Source organism: Ipomoea nil, unplaced genomic scaffold (genome assembly GCF_001879475.1).
Source record: "Ipomoea nil cultivar Tokyo-kokei standard unplaced genomic scaffold, Asagao_1.1 scaffold0869, whole genome shotgun sequence".
Classification (NCBI taxonomy): Eukaryota; Viridiplantae; Streptophyta; class Magnoliopsida; order Solanales; family Convolvulaceae; genus Ipomoea; species Ipomoea nil.
Window position 1 is genome coordinate 835,983 of NW_017617297.1, and position 19,478 is coordinate 855,460.

General features: G+C 33.6%; 2 protein-coding genes across 3 annotated transcripts; one reads left to right on the forward strand and one right to left on the reverse strand.

Moving 5' to 3' along the window:
- The first annotated feature begins 9,139 nt into the window (after positions 1-9,139).
- On the forward strand, positions 9,140-11,344 carry LOC109178790 (triphosphate tunel metalloenzyme 3-like). 2 transcript variants are annotated; one of them, XM_019328351.1, is made up of 2 exons: positions 9,140-9,873; positions 11,043-11,344. In XM_019328351.1, coding segments are annotated over exons 1-2 (609 nt in total). In that variant the 5' UTR covers positions 9,140-9,265; the 3' UTR covers positions 11,044-11,344. The 2 variants fall into 2 exon arrangements, with proteins under 2 accessions (XP_019183896.1, XP_019183895.1); XM_019328350.1 differs by having other exon boundaries at positions 9,143-9,882.
- Positions 11,345-16,600: 5,256 nt separating this feature from the next.
- On the reverse strand, positions 16,601-19,201 carry LOC109178791 (nucleolin). Its single transcript, XM_019328352.1, has 3 exons — positions 18,912-19,201; positions 17,244-17,302; positions 16,601-17,164 (listed from the first exon to the last, which is right to left on the reverse strand). Exons 1-3 carry the CDS (start codon positions 19,038-19,040, stop codon positions 16,828-16,830), a joined length of 525 nt encoding a protein of 174 aa, XP_019183897.1. The 5' UTR covers positions 19,041-19,201; the 3' UTR covers positions 16,601-16,827.
- Positions 19,202-19,478: the final 277 nt, after the last annotated feature.

A 19,478-nucleotide genomic window follows, 5' to 3' on the forward strand; every position in this document is an offset into this window, starting at 1 on the left:
CTACCACCGCCACCACCACCGCCACAACCGTCGCCGCTCCCACCACCACAACCGTCGCCGCTCCCACCACCACTGCCACAATCGTCACCGTCACCGTCACCACCGTCGCCCCCACCACTGCCACCGCCACCACCACCACTACCACCCCAGCACCGCCACCGCCACCACCACCATCGCTACGATCACATATTTTTATAAGGGTATTTATGTCTTTTAAAACATATTTCATTTCTATTCATTAAATCAACCAAACACTGTAATATAATTCCTAAAGTCTATTCCTTCCGCGAACCAAACAATAGAATACAATTCCTATTCTATTCCTTGCCTATTCCATTCCTTATGGAATAACATTCCTATTACCTCAAAATTCATTCCGTGAACCAAACGTGCTGTTATAGTAAGTTAGTAACTAATATATATGTAATGTACTGCCCTGTACAGTGCATTACATAGCTTTTATATATATATATATATATATATATATATATATATATATATATATATATATATATATATATTTATTTATTTATTTATTTATTATAATAATTATTCGGGGAGGGGGCGGGGCAGGGAGCGGTATCTCCGTCCCCGTCCCCGTCTCCGTCCCCGACAGAGAATTACATACATTTTTCGTTCCCGTTCTCGTTTCCCAAAATTTTTTCAAATTCCCATCCCCATTGGGGCGGGGATCAAGGATCTCTGTTGGGGACGAGACACATTGTCATCCCTAACTTCATCTTCAAGTTTTGCGAATGAAACAATATACTTAAAAAAAACACTTAGAATAGAAGAAAGTCATGAATGATAATAATCCTTTATCCTTTATATAATAAAGCTATATGGTTTGGGAAATAATTAATGTTACAATTAATGTCACAACATCCTTTATTATATAAAAAAAAAAAAACACAACATTTAAAAAATAAAATAGCTATATATTATATAATCATATAAAAAATATACTTTTGAAAAATAAAATAGCTATATATATTATATCATCATATAAAAAATGTGTTCAATTATAGTTTAAATTTACACATACAAAATTTGAAATTTGCTTTCCAAATGTAATTATCTTAGTTATTATTCGTATTGTGAAAATTATAATATAGATGAAATACAATTATGAATAAATCAATGTAATTATGTAAATTCTCTCTATAAGTTTATTTGAATATGCACATAATTAGAGATTATACTAACCATACAAAATTATAATTTTAATTTTAATTTTAATTTTAATTTTGTATTCTATAAAAATAATAAATACTTGACCAATGGAAGCTCAAAAATATTATTATATTAAATAATTTAAAATATTTTAGTTTTTCTATTTTTTATTTATATTTATAATAACATAATTTTTTCCCGTGCATCGCTCGGGTGAATTACTAGTAATAATAATAATAATAATAATAATAATAATAATAATAATAATAATAATAACATACAGACGGAGAGAAATGCTTTTTACCCTTTCTAAAATTTTCCTTCTATATTTTTCCTCCTAATGTGACTCTTTATCATTGGGTGCCCATAAATAGGCTAACCAACTATTAATTAAAAAAAAAAAAAATTAAACCAACAAAATGATGTTAAGTCATGATGGAAAAAATGTAGGGAAAATAAATTAGGGGTATTGATGATTTTTAATGGACCCGGGTCCACCATAAAACTAAGTTGATATAGGGTAATAGTTACGAAAAGTGTATTGAATTAATAAGACACATGACCCTTAAAATAATACAAACGACCTGCAAATGTACTAAATAAACAAAGAGAATGAATTTGGCCCAAAGGGTCCAACTACCAAGCCCAACCATAGGGGTGGACTACACTGCTAACTAGCAAACCGCAAAGACAACTGACGTGTTGTGTCGTTGACTTGGCTCCGAATTAGAAGATAATTTCTCTTCATAATGGGAGAAGAGAAATTATCTTTTTATATTTATAAAAGAGGCTTTTAACTTGGCTCCAAAATGGCTAAGCACCTTGTGCTCAGATGGCATGTAGTGACCTCTCTTATGTGGGAGGTCATGAAATCGAGTCTTAGTGGATGCGGTTGTTGACTTCTATGTGGGAGGTCATGAGATTGAGCTTTAGTGTGAATTTATTTTATACAATATATTCCCAATCACTTGAAAAAATAATCATATCCCCTAAGTTAGATTTACTTTCGTTATTATCATTAAATTAGATTTCTAGTTAACCCAAACTTTCTTAAGTCAATGGTTACACTAAACTTAAGAATTATTTTTTCTACCTCTTTAAAACCCCATGAAAATTTGATCTTGGCTAGCCCTCTAAATTCAAATTGTTAGGTTAGTGTAAGTTTGCAAGTGATCAAACAAGTAAGTATACATATTCTAACTAAAAATATGAACTCAATAAACATTAGATGAGTTTAATAAGTACGACAAATTAAGTATAAGACCAAAAATGTGCTTACAAGAGGCAATAACAAAATCTAGTTGTTGTTTGCACAATAATATATTTTTTGCTATGCTTTTTTAATTGATATGTGTGAAAATAAAAAAGATAAAAATCAAAAGTATATGAGTATTTATGAAGTTTTGAAACCTACCATAAAATTTGACAAGACTAGATGAAATTTTTTTATAGGTTAGACAAAGAAAAAAATATATAGAGAAAGTTAAAAAGTTTGGGGTTGGATGATTGGATTTAAACTATTTATATTTTTAAAAGAAAAGTCTACAGAAATCTTATTAGAGTCTATAAAAATCAGTGTTGCAAAAATCGCGCCTAGGCGCTAAGTGCCGCTCGGCAGCGGCGAGGAAGGCTGGAAACGGCATCTTTCGCGGCCAGGCGGCTAGGCGGCCGCCTAGCCGGCGTCCAAACCGTTTTTTTTTTTTTTTTTTTGGTAGTGTTATTCGCCAAAGATAATCTGCGGCCAAAATACCCCAATATTAGTGTTGACTTGTTGAAGTTTCTACTAGTTGCAAAGTGTAGAAACTTTGGCAAGACATAACTTTTGACTGGTTATCCAATTTCGACAATTTTTTTTCAAATCGCGTATTTTTTTGAGATCTATGTGAAACAAACAAAAGCTTCTTTTGCTCTTAATTTTAGTTTTTTTTTTTTTTTAATGTATTTAGATGGTTTCAACAATATTTTGAACAATTTTATAGCCACTTAAATAAATAGTTTGTAAGAAAAAACTATGGGAACCTTATGTATTATTAGTGAATTTTGACAATTTTTAGTTTAAAAATTAAAAAAAAATCGGGCGCCTAGGGGGCACCTAACGTATTTTGCAACCTTGATAAAAATTAGCAAGTTTTTGAATACCAATAGACTTTTAAAGACTATAAAAGTTTGAATCAATACCAGTATACTTTTAAAACTCTTTAAAAGTATGAATCGAATACTGGTAGATCAACTTTTAAAGTGTCTTTAAAAGTCTAAATCGAATACCACCAAACTTTTAAAGTTGTTAAAAATCTTTAAAAGTTTATAAAAGTCTTGATTGAATACACCCCCTAATTTACTTGAATACTTACTCTCATACAAATACCTAATTAGGAATGAAAATAGGTCAGGCCCCTATCAAGGGGCCTACGGCTTGGCCTAGTTTTGGCTTAGCTTCAATTGTTATGCCGTGGAACCATGTCCACCTTGCAAGGTGGACACGGTTCTTTGTTCATGGTTTTTTGTTCATAATTACTGAATTCTATGTTCATAGTTATAAAACTCTATGTTTATAATTTTTAAACTTCATATTCACAATTATTGAACTCTATATTCACAATTACAGACTCTATGTTCATAATTACTGAACTCTATGTTCATAATTATAAAACGAGCAAATTACACTTTTGGTCCTATGACTATATGGGATGTGTTAATTTCGGTCCGTGACTTTTAAAACTAACAATTTAGTCCTTTAACTATGTTTTTTAGCAGATTTGGTCCTCCCGGCCAAATTACCGGTGAAAATTGGCCGGAAAAACTTAAACTTTTTAAAAAAAAATTATTCATGAGGGCAAAATGATCATTTCATCCCCACACACACATACACATACACATATATGTGTTATTAACATATTTGAAACTGTAAAACTGTGTTAATGCCAACAAAAACATATGCTCTGGCGCTCTACGAATTAATCTATCTCACTTCTTATTAGTATTCATTTGTTTCTCTATACTAATACTAAAACTCGTACTATATATATACACATACACATATGTGTGTGTTATTAAATATTTGAAAGTGTAAAACTGTGTTAATGTCAACAAAGGATTTAAACTCTGGACCTTCATTATAACCAAACATATGCTCTGCAAACTAATCTATCTTACTTCTTATTAACATTCATATGTTTCTCTATACTAATAATAAAACTTTTACTATATATACATATACACATAAAAAAATTATATATCATAAAAAGATTATATATGGGGAGGGGGCAGCTGCTCCCCTGCCCCCCTGCCCTCCCCCTCCCCCCCCCCCCCCCCCCCCTTTGGCTATGTCCATGAATGTAGGGCAATAGAACATCGTGACACACTTGACGCATTGAAAAGATGCCGAGACTATAACAATGTTGCAATCAATCTTGCAAAATAGACAATGAAGAAATTTAAAAAATAGACACCATTGCAGCATTTATTGATCTTTTATGTAAAATACATATTGTGCATTATTCAAATTTTGAGAAATATTTGTGCCTACCTTTCTTTGTAGGGAGAAATAAGAGAGCTGTTTTTTCGTATGTGGAGGAAAAGATCAGGCAATGAATATGTTCGTGGAGTAAAAAGTTACTTTCTCAGGCTGGTAAGGAAGTGTTATTGAAAAGTGTAGCGCAATCTATGCCTACCTATTCGTTGAGTGTTTTTTTGTTACCTGAGACAGTTTGTCAGTCAATTGAGCGAACTATGAATAAGTATTGGTGGGAGAATGGAAGAGAAAGGGGAATACATTGGAAGGCATGGGACAAGTTGTGCATACCAAAGAAGTATGGTGGTATGGGTTTTAAAGAACTAATGGCTTTTAATCCATCTATGCTGGGTAAACAGGCATGGCGTTTTTTAACGGACCCAGGAACACTCGTGGCTAAAATTTATAAGGCAAGGTATTATCCCACAACTAGTTTTACAGATGCAACTATTGGTAATTGCCCAAGTTACTGTTGGAGAAGTATAATGGCAGCTCATGCAATGGTAGTCTCAGGGGTGCGAAGGAGAATTGGGAATGGGCAGACAACTTTAATATGGGGGCATCCGTGGTTACGAGATAATCCTAGCCCATTGATTCAAACAGAAATGCCACAGCAATTGAGAGAGGCACGAGTTGCAGGATTAATTGATTTACAGACTCATACCTGGATCCACATATTTTGTCTGACTTATTTATTCCTGAAGATGTGGAGCGAATAAATATGATCCCTGTGAGTCCTGAGTATGAAGACTCATGGTATTGGATGAGTGACCCGAAGGGGACATATACAGTAAAGAATGCCTATAGGCATATTGTGGGTGATTATGAGAATAATCCAGCGAGTTTTGATAAATGGGTTGCAATGTGGAAAATAAAAGTCCCCCCAAATGGAAAACTTTCTTGTGGAGAGCCATATGTGACATTTTGCCAACAACCCTTAACTTGATATTTAAAGGAAAATACTACATGCACTCCCATTTCTTACTCCCAACTTGTACTCCCTCTCACAAATTCTTGATGTAGACACATTCCCTGGGACCCACATGATGAAAATAGCCAATCTTTGTTTGCCATGTCATGGAGTATAAGTGAGGGAGTAGAATTTGGGAGTACATGTAGTAGAACTCATATTTAAAAGGGTGGAGGTGGACCCAACATGCCCAATGTGTAGTTTAGATCATGAAGATGTTTTACATGCTTTAGTGCTCTGTGAATATTCTAGACTTGTTTGGAATATAACACAATTGCCTATTACTAATATTGTTGCAGACTCTTTTACAACATGGCTAAAAGGGGCTATGGCGGTCTTGACGGAGGAGCAGACCCGGTTAATGGTAGCAATATTATATTATATTTGGAGAACCCAAAATTCAGCTGTCTGGAAGGGATCAATGATGCGGCCTGCCCAATTAGCCAGAGCAGCCACCGTAGCACTGCAGGCATACGGCGCTGCCCATGTCCGCCGAACCGAGCCGGCAGCGGCATCGGAGCACTTAAACGGTCCAGGGGAGGGCGGTCTACGGTGTTATGTAGACGCGGGTTTCCGGCACAACACGGGCGAGGCTACGTACGGCATGATAATAATAGCGCCAGATGGCTCTTTTGTGGCAGCAAGGAATGGCAAATTACCGATTTGTTTTTCACCACTTATGGCGGAGGCTCAGGCATACAAGGAAGCACTGTCCTGGCTACTTGAACGAAACAACACATCAGTAAGTTTACTCACGGATTGCATGGAATTGGCTACGATTATCCGACACCATCACACGCCGATCCATTCGTACGTTGGGGTCACAATTGACCAGTGCAGAACATTTATGTCTTTATTTAATCGTATTACTTTGGATTACATCTCTAGACAGGTTAATTTACATGCGCATACTTTAGCTACGTTAGCATTTACACAGGATCAAGCTATGTACTGGGATGCTATCCCACCTGACGCTATTTCGGCTTTGATTCATTAATACAATCGCAAGATTGACCTTCAAAAAAAAATATATTAGAACTAATATAAATTTACAATTCATTTCATTTTCTATACTCAACCTGTTTGGATTAAAGGCAAAATCAGCATCAACCTGACAACAAAAACACTCAATATGTAGACTACCGGTAGAGTCATTGTTATATTATTACTATCAAGTAAACAAGTTATGGAGCTAGAACAAGAGTTACTACTCATTAACCTTTTACAAATATAATAAATATTAATATTTTGTTCAATACTTTCACATTAGAATTTACGACACACATCTCACAATACATGAAACACATAGGGAAAAAAACTACCACTTCCAAATATCAACATGCGCTTGCAAGATAAGAGTTCATAGTACAACTAAGATCCCAGTCATATACACAACAAGGCAAATCAACAACTTCCTGCTTCCTACACCATAATCTCATTGCATGATGCTGCCTTCTATGCTACCACCAGGGCCGTTCTAATAAAAATTGGGGTCCTGTGCAATATTTAAATTTGGGCCCTCTTTTTTCAAGTAATTTATATATATAAATAATAATTGTTCAAAAAGTTGTGTAAAAAATTTAAAATATAAATATTGTTCAAAAAGCACAAGTATAAATTCGTTTTGAATCTTATGACCAAGATAATATTGTTCACAATCATCTTGATCTTCTATATGAAGATTAGCATCTAACAATTTTTCCTTGGCATCATCTTTTTGCTCATCTATTTGAGTTTTTTTTTTTTTGTAATGAATTTTTCAAGAGCTCCCTTTTGAGATTGAGTTAGTTGCTCAATTCTTATTTTCCTTTTACGTTTCTCAAACCCAGATGAATATTTTCTAGAAGACATATTCTTTTTACGTTTCTCAAACCCAAACCCAGATGAATATTTTCTAGAAGACATAATTATAAAGTCCTAAGGAAAAAACAAAAGATTTATTTAGAAATTCTATGAATAAATAATTAATCAAGAAACGAATTATTGAATATATTATTCTGAAATCAGAATTAATAAGTAATGTAAATAAAATAATAAACAAGAATTGTGAAATAATACGTAATTTAAATTTTAATTACATATTAAGAGAATTGAAGAACTTGAGAATTTGTATGATAAAAAAAGAATTGAAAATCCGTAGGACACAAGCTGACTTTGTCATCTTTGCGTCAATTCACTAAATTCTGTACATATTAGTTGAATTTGTTATGTCTTTGCAAAGAATACAAATTAATAATTATACAATTGAGATTTTTCTCAAGTAATTTGATTTGCCTAATCTCACAAAGAGCAAGTACTACAGCAGAGGCAAATTAAATATTTAACTTAAGAGAAGATTAGGAATTGAAACGCACAACTTAGTTCAATTACCTAGGCAATTTGTTGAATTCAATGAATTATTGTCCCCTCTCTTCTGTAATATGTTTGTCGACTGCCGAAGCGCCAAGTTTGCCTTCTCAGTGTCTCACGTTTCTCAATTTGTTGTTACGCAAGGCCAGTAGGTCGCTAGGTTAGGGTAAGAAATTAATAATGATTGGCATTCGACTGTCCGCTGAATAACAACAGCAATCGATCGTATACATATACTATATAACTAATTTTTTTTTTTAATTTGGGGCCCCCAATTTTTGGGGGCCCTGTGCGCCGGCCCTGGCTACCACCAGTAACTCAATTGCACATGACACACTACAATAAAAAGAAGACGATAAGTACTGAAATGAAGACAATGACAATGCTACCTAAAAGAGAATTAAGAAGACTTAGAGAAATTCAAACCAAAAGTAGTATTTATTTAGACTAGAGTTAAGAGTTATTACAATATTGTAAACATTTATTTTAATGATAATTATAACCAATTATTTTTTTTTTATAGAAAAATATTTAAACTAGAGTTAAGAGTTATGTAGAGTCAACAACTATTCAAACATACTTTCTCAACACACAAGGTTAACAACACCTCAACGCCTCCATTAAGATTTGATCTCATAACCTTTCACATTAGAGATGTCACTACATACCATCTAAGCACAAAGTGCTTGATAAATTTACAATTTAAATAAACAATTCAACATTCAAATACATATGCATGAACATCTCTTATATAATCTTGCATTGATATATATGAAATACTTATTTAAAAATAAGTATTTAGCATTATTCTATTCACGGAATGTACGTAAAAAAATTAATAGTCATATATAGTCAAATAGATAATAGATGATTTACCAAGACTATGTGGTCTAATGGTACCCGGGTTGGACTTTCAAGTCTTTGTGTTTCAGATGATTTTATTTTTCATTTAAAAATAACTTTAAAAAATTCTCTATTTTCTAGAAAACTAAAATATATTTTTAATTTTCAAAATAAAAATTGTGCTACTAAATATCTTTTTGTAGTTTTCTACTCCGTATTTACTAATTCTACAGTTTTTTTCAGAAAAATTGGAGAAAATTTTTACGGAGTAGTTAATAAAAGGTCCTAGTTTCTACTTTCTACTATAAAATTAAAAGGAACTCGTAAAAAGACTGAAAACGCGCCGCCGTCACCGTCACCATCTCGGCGTCTCCACTACATCATCGTTAACCACCCGGCGCCTACTGCATTTTGTAAAGATGGAGATTGAAGTCAAGCTCCGATTGCCTGATGCCGATTCGCACCGAAAGCTCCTCTCGCTTCTCACTCCGTTTCACATCCAAACCCACCACCAACGCAACACCTTCTTCGACGGCGCGGCGGCGGAGCTCAGCTCTCAGCGTGCCGTTCTCCGCCTCCGGTTCTACGAGAACTCGGAATCCCCCAAGTGTGTCGTCTCCCTCAAGGCAAAAGCGGTACTAGTCAACGGCGTGAGTAGAGTCGAGGAGGATGAGGAGGAACTGGACCCCAAAATCGGGTACGAGTGCGTTGAGAATCCGGCGAAGTTAATTGAGGTGGATTCGAGAATTTTGAGGAGAGCAAAGCAGGAATTCCAACTCGGGGAAGCGGGATTTGTGGGGTTAGGAGGGTTTAGGAATGTGAGGAATGTGTATGAGTGGAAAGGTGTGAAGTTAGAAGTAGATGAAACAATGTACGATTTCGGCACTCTATATGAGATTGAATGTGAGAGCACGGAACCAGATAAAGTAAAGGGGATGATTGAGGAATTCTTGAAGGAGAATGGGGTTGAGTATTCTTATTCTGAGAAGTCCAAGTTTGCAACTTTCAGGGCAGGGAAGTTGCCTTAGTATGTATAGTAAGTCAATTTCAAGAATTCCTATAAATCATTCAAAAGTTATTTGAGTTGTGATGCTTTTTATGTTCCTATGTATTCATTGGATTACATCCTATAACTGTGTTCATTATGGGCTTGTCTTTTACAGTGTATATTATATTATACAGTTTTGTAATTGACAAATGCTAATAACTTGGGAGACTATAGTAGTCTGTAGTCAACATTTTGACATTGGAAGTTGCCAGTATTCACCAAGTGTTATTTGGCTATTATCTCCTCTCATTTGTGTGTGGCCTCTGAAGAAATTGCCTTTTGCATTCATATCTTTTCAGTTTCAAGATTTTATTTTGGTGGAAATAAAAACCGTGGAGTGTGTGCTAGCATGTGATATGGATATGAATTGTATGCTCGTTTCTTACTTTTCTTAGAACTATATGTACCAGTTGGTATAATACAACATTGGAACAAGGATGGGTTGTAATCCTCATTCCATTGTTCTTAACCATTTGTATCACTGACCACCATGAAAATCATCTTTACCAGACTGATAAAGTTGTGTATTGTGACTTCCTGTAGCCGCTTTCCAACCAACTACATAGTGTACTAATATTTGTCTTGGAATTCTACCATTTTAGACGAAAGTGGAGATTTTCGGTGCTTTAGTATGTATAGTTATGAGTACTCGTGACATTTGTTTTAGTGGCCATTAAGCTAGATCATGTTGGGACTTGGGAGATATTGTTATTGTAGGTGGCGAGTCGAGCCATAATTAGGGACGCAGGAGGGTTCGAATGGTGTAGTAGTTGTGGCAGCGTGTCTCCATTCTGGTTCTTTTTTTTTTTTTTTGTCTGGTGATATTTTGGTGGAGACGTGAAATTAGATATGAACTATTTTAGAACCATGAACCATCTCCTTGTACTTCTTTTCTTTGTATTCAGGAATTGATGCATCTAGTTTATGTTGAATTTGGCAGCTATAAACGTTGGCACACACCATCGCTTATTCACTTTTAATGTCTGGTGAAAATTGTTTCTATTCATTGTATCAAAGACTTCGTTTTTGAAGTTTGAGACTTTTGGGAGGAGTATTTACGATATATATTTACTCTATATGCTTTGGAAATGTACTATGCTAACTATGCCTTCCCTATTAACTTATTTGCTTGCTTCCATTTCCTGCAGATTATGCGGTTGAGTAATGCTCACTAGTGAGGAACAATCAAAGACATGGCAACAAATAAAGGAAGCTATTTTCCCCTACATTGGTACTTGGCTATTTCATCTTCTTGATGTGTTTTATATTATCGTATGACAATTTTAAGAAAAATGCTGTTTAGTTGTTCCTCTGGGAGTATCAATTGCTCTAGAATCGATATGTTCTCACTTCTCAATATGCATAAACACTAAAAATTGGTACAAATTGAAAATTGCGTAAAACACTGAATACAAATTTCTGATTTAAGTCTTTTGATTCTTCAGTTGAACTCACAGGTTTGATTGGTTTGGCTGCAAAGAAATAGTGTGATATTTTTGCTAATTTCTCATTCATTTAAATTACTACATATATATTTTTTCAGCATTATGATTTACAATAATCATATATCTCGAACCCTACTCTTAGAGCTCCATTTTCTACTTTTATAGTTTTATTTTCAATCCCAGAGGTCTAGATGGATAGCATATGTGTTTGACATTTAGTTGGTGTTATGTTGGGTACTTTTGTATCCTTCCATCAAATTTTGATACTAATTACCATGTTTGTTTGTCTATTTTTGCTACCGGATTATCTTATAAACTAAGATTGGGCTAAAGCCACTCAATTAGGCTATAATGCACATGATCAAACCACACTAAAAGATTGAATCCAACGTCTAACTTATGCCCTTATAAACTCATATTTTCTCTCTTATTTTATCAAGTTGGACTCTTAACAGATTCAAATTCTTTTAGTAATCATGAAAAACATTACTCTTCCTTTAGGCTTGCCTCTTCAACATGGCATAAAAAACATTACTCTTCCCTTAGGCTTGTTCCACACTAGAAAAACCCTATGCAACAAGCTCGATCGATAGGCTATTGACAAAGATCAAATTCATGTATGAGAATTATGCTCTATCTCTTTTCAGGGTTTTTTTTTTTTTTTTTTTTTTTTTTTTTACCATGTATTGCAAGCCTTTCAAAAACTTGAAATGCTTGCAAATGAGAGTTTTGGTAGGTTTTGGCAGAGTTTTTTTTTTTTTTTTTTTTTTTTTTTTTTTTTTTTTTTTTTTACTTATTTTCTTTTATAATAATTTTAAATGTTGTTGTAGTTGTTAATATTATTATCAAAGTGACTTAGAATTTCATGGAAGTAAAGACAATGATATTGAATTGTAAATGTTATGATATGACAGTAAGATTCTCTTTTTAAAATGAGAGTGAATTGTAGGAATGTGGATAGCCTTACTTTATTGTTTGAACATTGGAATAGAAAAAAAAAGGATAAAAATAAAAATGTCATTTTTTATGGATTTAATATGATACTTTAATATATATCTACACATATATGTATGTGTACATAGATGCATTCTATATTTGTATATATTTACTTGTTTTTATTTATATTTAATTATTAATTAATTAATCGTTTATTTATTTTCATTGTAATTCTTAATTACTATCCAACAAATAAAGTACATCTACTAAAATCCTATTACAATTCTTATTCTGATGTTTGAACCAAATGCTTTCTTACGTCCCACAAATCTTTATTTTTATTTTTCTTTTTATTTATTTAATCATTTTTGCTTAGGACTTAGGTTGACTGTTTATAATTTTGGAGATTGTATGCGTGTAGTACTATAATTTTCCCTTTCATCAATTATTGAGAGAGAGAGAGAGAGAGGGAGGGGGGGGGGGGGGGGTGAGGGGTTGTTGAGTTGTTGACTTTAAGCATTGCCCTTATTGACAAAGGATTTGAAATATTAACTTGGCATTTGACTTTGAAATTTAACAATATTTAACCATATTATAAGAAAGCAAAGTAGTTGGACCCTAGTATTTCAGCTCAAATAGCATTTTTTTTTAATTAAAGAAAAATGGTCATACTTGTGTGAGACTGTCTCACGGATCTTTATTCGTGAGATAAGTTGGGTTGGGTCGAGTCAATATGCAAATGTAATACTTATATTAGCAAATGTACAATCGTTATATCCTACACCACGGCGCACATAGCACTGTGCGCCGCGTGCCTCCCAAAACGACGTCGTTTTGGGGTAGTGTTGGGAGGCGCGGTAGGAAGTTGTTGAGATTATGTGTATTTGTTCACAATGTTATGTGTATTTGTTCACAACGTTATGTGTATTGGTTCATACAGTTATGTGTATTTTTTATACAATTATGTACATACTTTTTATACAATTATGTATATCCGAATCAGAAAATTTGTGTGTATTATGTTAAGAGTTGATGTGTATTATGATAAAAGTTTATGTTTATTATGTATTATGTTAGATTATGTGTATTATCTTTTAAAAAGAGTATGTATATTTTGTTATATAATTATGTACATTCATGTATAACATTATGTGTATTCTAGTATAACATTATGTACATTATTGAACAGCGGGTTTTTTTTAAAGAAAAAACTACTGCCATTCACTGGGGCAGGAAATTTCAAAAAAAAAAAATTAAAACAACGTCGTTTTGCATCTGGGCGCATAGTGCAACGCGCGCCGTGGTGTAGGATATAAATTGCCGCAAATGTAATACTAAATTATAAATAAAATATTTGTACTTACAAGAGAAAACATAATACTTTTTATGACAAATGTAATACTTTTATGTTTTGATGTAAAAGTATTACTTTTTTCATAAAAAATACTCCGTATTATATTTTCCCTAAGTAATGTTGACATATTGTACTTTTAAAGAAAAATGTAATATTTTTATATCAAAATGTAAAAGTATTATATTTATCTTCAAACGCATTATATTTTCTCATATAAGTAATAAACATTTTATTTTTAGTTTAGTATTATATTTGCTATTATAAGTATTATATTTTATCTTGATTCAACTCATCTAACAGACAAGTATCGGGAGACGTTCTCACTAAAGTTTTTGCCATAAAAGAAACTAGCTGCAGCTAATCCCTTCCGTATATAGGAATGATTATTTGACCTGGAATTTAGCAACAAGATTTTCTTAAAGCGACAATATAAAGAAGCATATAAGCAACTTCTTTAAAAAATAAGAATATAATTCCACGAAGTTAGGAAATTTAGATTATTAAAAAAAAAAAAAGTTAAAAGTTTTAATAGCTTTAGCTCAAAGTTTTTTTTTTTTTTTTTTTTTTTTTTTGAAAAAAGGTTCAAATTAGTCACCGAACTACATACAATAGTACAATTAGATCAATCAATTAAAAAAAAGTGCAATTAGATCTCTCAATTGTAAAAAATTATACAATTTGATTAAATTTGACATGTTTCTCATGTTATCGTTGACGTGACAATCATCCTATTAAAAATTTATTATTTTTAAATTTATTTTAATAATTTTAAATAAAATTAAAAAAAAATCTTCCAAATCTTTGTCTCCGGTTGGAGACGATCAGAAGAAAATAGGAGGGGTGGTTTTTTTTTTTTTTTGTTTTTATTTTATTTTATTTAGAATTATTAAAATAAATTTAAAATAAAATTTTTTAATAGAATGACCACTGCCATTAGTGACCTGACCTGAGGAACATGTCAAATTTGGTTGAATTGCGTAATTTTAGACAATTGAGAACTAGTTACACTTTTTTTTTTTTTTTGAATTGAATGGTATAATTATACTTTTACATGTATTTCGATGGTTAAAAGAACAATAGTGGACATAAGGCGAAATCCTACTCTTATCGTGTTCCGGTTTCTCTGGTCAAAAGTTTAGTAAAAATAAAAATAAAAGAAAATAATTGTCCCTTAAGATAAATGATCATTCAAGTTTTTTTTTTTTTTCTTTTCTTTTACAAGGGAATATATCCACAAATACAAGCTACTATGCTTCCACCGAGACTCAAACTCATCACTTCCCATATAAGGGAGTAACTTAGTACTATTGGACCACAAGGTCCTTGATTTTGACTTTGGAATTTAGCACTTCATATTACTTTTTCCATTACGAACATCCCATATAGGAGAGCAACTTAGTACCATTGGGACTTTTTCCATTACGAACATCCCATATAGGAGAGCAACTTAGTACCATTGGACCACAAGGTCCTTGGTTTTGACTTTGGAATTTAGCACTTCATATTACCTTTTTCATTACGAGCCTCTCATATAGGAGAGCAACTAAGTACCATTGGACCACAATGTCCTTGGTTTTGACTTTGAAATTTAGCACTTCAAATTACTTTTTCCATTACGAGCCTCTCATATAGGAGAACAACTTAGTACCATTGGACCACAAGGTCCTTGATTTTGACTTTGGAATTTAGGACTTCATATTACTTTTTCCATTACGATAGTATAAGGCAAATAGGCCGTTGGATCCCATCATACTAAGGATAAAAAAAAGAATTTACACTTATAATCTTACGAAGGATTGAAATAAATGTATGAATTTGACTTCATTATTAAGATACTACTATGTATAAGTATTTGGTTAATTGTAAGTCACTTGAGAGTTGAGACATATCACACAATTTATCTCCTCCACATGTTTTCTGTGGTAGCATCTGTTTTATACTTTCTCTAACTATTAGAGTCTATACTTTCTCTAATTATTAAAGCACAAAAAGTCAATTTTCCACCACCGAAATTCGATCCTGTAATTTTCCCTCGAAAGGAGTCACAGAGGTGCTATCTGAGCACAAGGTGTTTGGCTGAATAGACCCAATTTAAAGAAGTTGTAATATGTAGTAAAACTTAATGAAAATGACTCCTATGGTCATTTGAGTGGAAATAACATTGGTCTACCAAATTAATGCAACACTAATGAAGAGAAACCCTAATCTTTGACAAGTTAATAGATCCGTCAGCTATTAAAAAGAAATCTAGCTTAATTAATAACAGAGATATATATACTAGGAGAGTCTTAGATATACTAAAATAGGAGAGATATATATACTAGCAAAATCTTAGATAGACTAGGATAAGAAAATCATAATTTAACTCACATATATAGAGGCCTAATACTCAGTAACAAACAAACAAATTAGTGATTAGTTTAACTAAGAAAATTCGGAACCCTAACGAGTAATCAGAATCCCCAATCCCCAATCCCCATTCGGCCATTCTCCATCGTGACGAATGATCACATCGGCCAATCCCCAATCCCCAATCCCCATTCGGTCAAGCTCTCCCCGGATAATTCCTCCAAAAACGGCTTCTCCGAGTCGCTTATCGAGGAGGAGGAAGGCATCAATGATCGCATCCAAAACGCCATCTCCGAATGAGATTGAGGAGGATGGCGATTATGTTGAGTATGTTCCTGTTGCAAAGCGCAGGAAACTTGAGGCACAAAAGATTCTCCAGCGTAAGGGGAAGCTGAAAAGATAAAACAAGTTGAGGCAAAGCCAAGTTTGCTTGTGAAGGCTACTCAGCTAAAGAAGGAGGTGAGTGAGACCGAACAAATGGTTCAGCAAGAGAAGGAGATGATTGAGCATCTCTCTGATAGAAAGACTTTAATGTCAGTTCGTGAACTTGCAAAGGGGATTACATATACACAACCTATGTTCACTGGCTGGAAGCCACCATTAGCCATCAGAAAATATGATAAGAGTTGATCAATAATGCAATGCAACTAAAGTGAATCAAATGGAACATATACCATAAGTCACAACAATCTCTCACATAATAAAAGCAGTTCACAGTCTAAACAAGGATGGTCAATTTCCTAAGCTACAAAGAGCCAGACAAAGCTAAACTTGGGTCCTAGTTACTAAGATATAATAATCCCAACCATTACATGGAGGCAGGTAGAATGAACATCATCTAAAACACCTTCACTTCCTCTTCTTGGCGGGTGGTTGGTCCTCTTCGTCCTCCTCGTCCTCTTCTTCTTCGTCCTCCTCGTCACCGTCCTCGTCCTCGTCTCCATCATCGTCTTCATCATCATCGTCGCTGCCTTCATTTCCGTTGGCTGTGGGATCTTCCTCGGGATCCCCTTCATCGTCATCATCTCCTCCCCCTTCTTCACCCGAGAAGTCTTCATCCCCAGCATCATCATCATCCTGTTCATCGCCATCACCATCGTCATCTTCATCGTCATCCTCGGTATCACTGCCATCTTTATTCTCAACCTCAGCTTCGTTCTTTTTGTGGAGCTCCTCAAAGGGAAACCTTAATGCATCATCTCAACTCAGTTCTTCTGGATATTTACACTTCTCGGATGTAACATAACAATAAAGATGATTCTTACCTTTGTTCCACCCCTGACAGATCTGGCAATGCACCATTGTTCCTCAGAAGGCATCCCGTCTGGAAACATAGTCAACATGTATAAATTATAAGGGAATCTAACACGAAGAAACAGGATGTTCCCGTCCAGTGGGTAATAAATGAAAGTAAGTAATGGCAACTATAAAGACAAAAAGTACCATATTCAAGAAATTCATATAGCAAACAATTTAAGGATGAAAATCAGAATATGAATTTGTGGAAGAGAACAATCCAGATTTGAAATGACAGAAGATTGAAGAAACACCACCAAACAAAATATATATAAAACAAAGAAGATCAAGAACTGCCTTTGTATAATAGTTATACACTTAAATTTATGTCATTATTTCTTGCTTTGTCCTCACATATAGCTGTGCAACCGTCAGACTGTATTACTATTCATAGACTCTATATATTGAGTTAACATAACACAGCCTTCATTGCTATCTTTATTCCATTCAACCTGATTCTTTCTTCTTTGCAGAATTCACATAATTACATGTACAAACAGTTGGTAGATGCCAATAAATAATCACACCCAACACCCATACAACAGATACAAAAAAAAAAAAAAAAAAAAAAAAAAAACAATTAATTTACACATTAGATAGGATTAGTTATAGCATGGTAAATTGGCAACTAAATCTATTTCATATCTAAGATAATAACATCAAAGTGGATACAAAAGCAGGATCTATATGATTTGTTGCCACTGAATATCTGATAAGATGGAAAGGAGTAGAAGTATAGAACATATACGCATTCTGAGATTAATGTGCCAAGCTATGTCCAGTCCTGAGAATGAGCAATTTGCTTCCACCAACCACTAAACACGTAAAGTAAACGAGAAAAGGGTTTCATAGCACGACTACTTTATTGAAAAGAGAACTCTTCTTGAGAGGTACAGCTGAGTTACATGGGGTGAAAGTCAACTATTAACCAAACTTTTACCACTCTTTTCCCCCAAAAAGGGAGATAAGTACTTGCAGAGTTAAATTTTTAGAAGCACAGACCAATTGCTTTTGAAGAAACCAAAAAACAGAAACTAGCATACAAATATGTTAAATAGATCTACTAGTTATGTGTCATTCTAAATATTATTGAATGCCCAAATTCGTGAAATCCAAGTTTGAGTTTTAGGAGTCAATGCACCAATATCCCATCTGTTTTCAAGGAGAATTGACTTATATCCTATGTAAAAAGATTGTACTTGGAGTTAAAAACCAGTGTAGCAAGTAAACAAAAACTGTTATTTCCTCAACAGAACAACCTGTTCAAAGTTTGCCCAAAACAACAGAAAGGAGCAAAATCCAAGCTAACCAGCACCCTTCCAAATCAATTACAAAGCAGAGAAAAACTGAATTGTCAACCCTTCCACAAGTTCGTTTACAAATACACAGCATAAAAACAAAGTTTTGCAAGAAAAGAGGCATTTAACATGTGTTTTACAAGCACAAAACGAAGAAATTGGGAGCAAATCAAACACCCACACCATAAAAATTAAACTTTTTTACAAGGAAGATAAACTAAGGGAGTTCAGAGAAGCTAAAAATGGGAAAAAACAGAGCAAGAAAACAAAATCCCACATAAAATAAAATAAAAAACAAAGCTTCACAAAAACCCAGTGCGAATGAGAAGTAGTGTATACCAGTATGAACAGACAGGCAACAGATCTCTGAGCAACCAAAAGGGTCTCAGCAACCACAGCTTCCAACACAGACATCACCACAGTTTCCGTCAGGGCAGGCACTTCTGAGCTCAAACCACCCACCTCCATTGCTTTAAAAAAAAATAGGGAAAATAATCTGCCAAAATTACAGAAAAAAGTGAAGAGAGAGAAAGAGAAATTTAGAGAGAGAGAAACAGAGCGGTGAGGACAGGGGGAGCGCCGGAGCGGGTTCTGGGTTAGGGTTGGCTTTGAGTGTCCAAACAGGTGTGAAGAAATAATTTAAATTAAAAAAATAAAAAAAATAAAAGAGCAAATAAGGAAAATAGGAAAAAGGAAAGGCAAAATTATTCAGATTAGGGTTTCCGGCATTTTCTTTTGAATTGATGTTAGGGTTTTTATGCAAATAATAATGTTATCGGAGGATAGAATGATAGATGCTTTTAAAAAAAAAAAATTAAAAATTTATTATTTTAAAATTAAGTATTTTTTTTTATGTAAATAACAGTAATAAAACTAATACAATACTACATATTGAACTCTTTTACT

What these genes read in the sequence shown, in the direction of transcription:
- LOC109178790 (XM_019328351.1), top strand. Translation starts at nt 9,266, where the DNA reads ATGGAGATTGAAGTCAAGCTCCGATTGCCTGATGCCGATTCGCACCGA.
- LOC109178791 (XM_019328352.1), bottom strand. Translation starts at nt 19,040, where the DNA reads ATGGAGGTGGGTGGTTTGAGCTCAGAAGTGCCTGCCCTGACGGAAACT. An exon ending in TTGCCTGTCTGTTCATACTG is followed by an intron (nt 17,303 to 18,911) that starts GTATACACTACT and finishes CTATGTTTCCAG; the next exon opens with ACGGGATGCCTTCTGAGGAA. An exon ending in CTGTCAGGGGTGGAACAAAG is followed by an intron (nt 17,165 to 17,243) that starts GTAAGAATCATC and finishes TGATGCATTAAG; the next exon opens with GTTTCCCTTTGAGGAGCTCC.